At 38.9% G+C, this 5,171-nt stretch overlaps 1 protein-coding gene across 1 annotated transcript; it reads right to left on the reverse strand.

The window, feature by feature from the left end:
- Positions 1-1,584: 1,584 nt before the first annotated feature.
- LOC123890085 lies at positions 1,585-2,295 on the reverse strand. The gene has a single exon (XM_045939630.1). The coding sequence runs from the start codon at positions 2,293-2,295 to the stop codon at positions 1,585-1,587; it is 711 nt and encodes a 236-aa protein (XP_045795586.1).
- Positions 2,296-5,171: the final 2,876 nt, after the last annotated feature.

A 5,171-nucleotide genomic window follows, 5' to 3' on the forward strand; every position in this document is an offset into this window, starting at 1 on the left:
TATTTTTGAGTTTTTAGTCCACCGGGATGCCCTAATTTTTGCCTAAGTCATTTTTGAGTTTTGACTTAGCGGCCGGCTTTCTTTTCCTATTTTTTTTTTGCTTAGAAATTGTGACTGCCTCGACAAAGGTCGATGAAAACAAGTTCCCTTTTTGACTCTCTTTTATTTCCTTAACATTGTGTGATGTGTTCAAGGAAGAAAATGTGATTGATCCTCGAATGAAATGTTCTTCTCTTGAAACTCGAACGCATGGTCGTATTAACTCAACACTACCCTGCCCCGGGTTAAAGATTGCGGGTTTTTTCGTATAGAAAGAAACACCAACTTCTAGGCTCAACAAGGGTGATTACAGTTTATCTTCCTTATTTCTCCGGTGTTTGAGGATTGAAACAATGTCTTACATCATCAGCAAAGTTTTATCCGAAAGCATACTGTAGCAATTTTGGTTATTTCGTTTTTCGTCATTCTCCCTCCAATCTTTGCTCAAACAGATTTGATAATGAAAGAAATGAAATGAGTGAAATATATATATATTTTGCTTTTGTGGAGAAGAGAGAAAAGTGAATGGACATGAAAAAATTAATTCAAAACATGCATTATTATTTCATTATGATTACTATTACGAATAAACAAGTTTAAACACAAATCAAACTCTTGCAAACAAGAAAATTACAGAAAATAAGAATCAATCTAATGATACTAAGGATGAACTTCCGTGTTGATCCACCGTCATCTTTAGATATGCTTCTTAATGTCCTTGTTCTTGTCAACATAAGGGATGACCATTCAAGAATGAGATTCCTCCTTGAAAGATAACAACCTTCGATTAATGAGTTCCTGAACCTTATGCTTGAAGCCCTTACAATTTTTGATGTTATGCCCTGGTGCTCCAGCGTGGTAATCACATCTAGCATTCTCATCAAACGTTGGTAGGTATGGTGGTTCCACGGGAGGAAGTGGTTTTAGCTCAACCATTCCTTTTTGAAGCAAGTACGGCAAGATTTGACCATATGGCATAGGTATGTGGTCATAATGTATGTTCTTCCTCTTACGGGCAGTCTTAGGTCCAGGTTTATTCATTTGCTGGTACCCACCTTGTTGTTGATGATGCAACTGTTGTGGGAAGTAAGGGATTATAACAGGCATGGTTGGGTGAGATTTATTGGAAGTAACAGCATTGGTGTCCTCCTCCTCTTTCTTGGTGAAACTGTTTATGGGCCCCTTCGAGGTGCTTTGGCTGCCCACAGTGGCTTGAATCTTACCACTCTTAATTCCATTTTCAATCCTTTCTCCTATCTTTACCAGATCAACAAAGCTAGACGAAACACTGCCAACCATTCTTTCAAAATATGCCCCTTGCATAGTATTAGTGAATATGTCCACTAGTTCGGCTTCTAAGAGTGGAGGACGTACTTGTGCAGCCAACTCTCTCCAACGTTGAGCATAGACCCTGAATGACTCACCCTCATTTTGAGACATGTTTTGCAACTGAGTACGATCCGGAGCCATGTCAATGTTGTATTGGTACTGTTTAATGAAAGCATTTGCCAAATCTCTCCATGACTGGATTCGGTTCCCTTCCAGCTACATGTACCAGTTAAGTGATGCCCCGGTAAGGCTGTCTTGGAAGCAATGCATCATAAGCTTGTCATCATTGGCGAAAGAAGCCATCTTTCGGCTGTACATAATCAGATGATTCTTTGGACAGCTAAGACCTTTATACTTCTCAAAATCAGGGACCTTAATCTTTGGTGGGAGCAACAAGTCTGGAACTAGGCACATATTGGCAAGGTCTAGGGGATCACCTCCTCCTTCCATAATGTTCAAACGGTCTTCAATAGCCTTGAATTTTTGTTGAGCTTCCTCCATCTGGGGTACAACAAAATTGACTCCAGTTCCATCATATGGCATCTCTATACCATGATAAGTATTTCTGGGATCCTCCAAACTTTCTTTTGACAAGAGAAACCCTTGCTGAATCGAAGGTACTCTAGTATGTCCATTTGGAACCTCAACTTGATTTACTGGCACTTGGACATTCTGAGGACCAGGCTGGACTTCAGTTGATGTAGGTACGTAACCCGATGGAGTATACCCAACGGGTAAACCAAAAGTTGGCCAAACTGTGTTCACTGCTGAAGTTCCTCCTTGGGGTGCGGGAATCGCAGTTTCAACCACAACTGGTTGTGCTGCTTTGTTCAGATTAAACAACAACTCAAGAGCCTTGTCCAATTTTTCAGTCAATTGTGCTACCTCGCCCTTCAAGGCATCGTGCTGGTCTTGCCAATTCTCCATGACTTATTTGGTGACGTTTCTTGTCCAATACCGGCGCCGGCAATATGACTGGTTATATGAACGAATGGAATGAGATGCACGAATGAAAATGCAAGCAAAAAATCCGTTAATCTTTTTTAGTCATTTTGGTTTAAGGAAACCGTAGACACATAGTTATCATAAGTGTTTCGGGATATAAGAAAATTCGAACTTTTACTTCCCATGATTTAAAAACCTTATGCTTATGTAACTAATGTCTATTTAGTTCCTTGAAAACCAAAATGTACATGCATGATTATTATTATGGATGCATGGATGAAAATATTATGTCATGCAGTCGATCGGGCGAACTAGAACATATTTGGTATAAATTTTGAAGGCCAACGGCTCAGAGTTACCTGCAACCCATCCCATTCTCACATGTTTGTTATAGGTTTAACACGGGTTCTAGAATCATAGATAAATCTTAGGAGATGATGTTCGTGTTGCAACGGCTCAAAACAAACATCCCCTAAGAATGAATCCCATCTACAAAGGTTCCTAGTAACACGTTTCGGGTTCTAGGTTAATTAAAAAGGTTCCTAGAGTCACGGACCCCACAAGAAAACATCGGTCCTATGAGCCATACGTCAGGAGAACCGACATCGTCAAGGGAATCTACTCTAGGTGGGGTATCATGCCAACCTTACGAGCCATACGGTAGGAAGGTCAACAATAATCCACCGTTATGTCCTAAGTCTTCCTCAAGTCCGGGTGTAGGACTTTTCACTCAGTAACCGTAACCGGCCCAAGTGGGCAAAAGAAAAAAGAAAGGAGATGAAGCAGAAGGAACAGATAAAGCAGATAATATCCAAGCAAGTATGCAATAAAATATTAAAAGCAGTAAAGCAAAAAGCAAATATGTAGATAACATACACATTAAGGCAAACAAACGAAAAACCCCCTAAATTAGGCTTAACTCTCAAAACGTTTAATCCCCAGCAGAGTCGCCAGCTGTCGCGGTGCGAAAAATATCCTCGAGTGTGAACACTCGAAAAATAACAGAGTCGCCATCAAATTTTATTTATCCTAAAGAAGGGAAATGAAAATATCGAGAAAACCTTGAGGGTTGGAGAAATGGATTCGGGAGTTGGTTATGTGAGGGGAAGGTATTAGCACCCCTCACATCCGTTGTACTCAACGGGAACCTTTTAGAGGGAAATGTTTGTTTGCTTTAATGTGTTTTTTGATGTTTGATTGATTACTTGTTTCTTGCTTCATCGTTAGAGAAAGTTTGTTTTATTATTATTTATGTGATTATGGATATGGGGAAAAATGTTTGTTTTTTATTATTGTGCCCGACAAGATGTTGAATCTTGCTCCTACGTATTCCCAGGTGCAATGGGAAAATCAGGGTTTCGTAGTTCAGGGTACAAAATGTTTGTGGGTTCGTTGTTTTTAGACGCATGATGTCTAAGTCGCATTCTCGTATTTAAACGCTGCTTGTATGCTCGCACTTTGGAGGCTTAAGCGTGGTTTGTATTATGGAGAAAGGACGAAAACGTCACCCTTTTTATGAAAAGAGTTTTACTTTTACTGCGCGCGTGGGCAGAGAAAAGGTTTGAGTGTGTTGAGTTGATTTTAGGAGTTTTAATGAAAACGTCCGAGAATGAGGATAATCCGAGTCACGAGTCATACGTCAGGGCCTCGAATTATCCGGGGAAGAAAGCCATACGCCAGACTAACCCCTTTTCACTCTAATTATGCTTAAGTTCTTTTATTTGATTTAAGAAAATCAAAAGGAAGGATGAAGCGGATGATGAAGTGTTTTAATGTTTTTTAGCGTTGGGGAATGAGAATGATTCAAGTCACGAGCCATACGTCAAGGTCTCGAATCATTCGGGGAGAGAAAGACATACGTCAGACTAACCCTTTTTCATTCCAATTATGATTTGATTTGATAAGTTTAAGCAAGATAAACAAAAAACAAGCCAAGCAGACAAAATATAACAATAAATATATGCATGGACTGAAGCTTGTGTCAACCGGTCAATTTTGATTAATCGTGATTGTTTAGGAAAAAAAAAGAATGAGAATAATTCGAGTCACGAGCCATACGTCAGGGTCTCGAATTATTCGGGGAAGAAAGTCATACGTCAGACTAACCCTTTTTCATTCCATATATTTTAATTGTGAGGTTTTTTCAAGTAAAGAAGTGTTTTTGAGAAACAAACTTGAGATGAAAGTATTAAATCGAGTAAGTAAACAAAACATTAAATATGAACTTATTAAAATAAGCTTAAGAGGTTTTGATTAATTAATCACTTAACTAATAATCACTTATTTAAGTGTTTATCCATTTAAGCACTTTTAATCAAACAACTTAAATGATTACTCACTTAATCAAGTGTTTAATTAATTGACTAATTAATCAATAACTCAAATAATCATTTCCAATGGATAAGTACTTATCTAAATAAGCACTTATGTGAATAAGCTCTTATTTGAATAAGCACTTATACGAATAAGCACTAAAAAATAAATAAACCGCCACTAGGGGTGCAAAACTGGGTCCTGGGGGTGAAGCAATAGCAATCTACAGCACCAGGCCCAGCCCAGACTAATTTTCGTCCAAACAAAAAATAAACAGGAGAGGATCCAGTGTGGCATGATAACAGAGGCGCACAGTAGATGACATAGATCTGAGCCTTTTGATCGAATCAGGCGGCCAGGATTTAATATTTCTATAACAGATCTCGGCCCTTGGATTATTTAAATGAAATCTGACGGACACGTTTTAAACTTGGGAGGGAGCCATGGATGAGCTTTGGGAGCTCACGGCCTCTAACAACAACAACCACAAATCTCGCTCAAAAATTGAAAATGAATATATGATTTTACTCGAAATCTTGCGTAGA

This window comes from Trifolium pratense, linkage group LG1, assembly GCF_020283565.1.
Source record: "Trifolium pratense cultivar HEN17-A07 linkage group LG1, ARS_RC_1.1, whole genome shotgun sequence".
Classification (NCBI taxonomy): domain Eukaryota; kingdom Viridiplantae; phylum Streptophyta; class Magnoliopsida; order Fabales; family Fabaceae; genus Trifolium; species Trifolium pratense.

Coding starts and splice junctions, on each gene's coding strand:
- LOC123890085 (XM_045939630.1), bottom strand. CDS start 2,295: ATGGAGAATTGGCAAGACCAGCACGATGCCTTGAAGGGCGAGGTAGCA.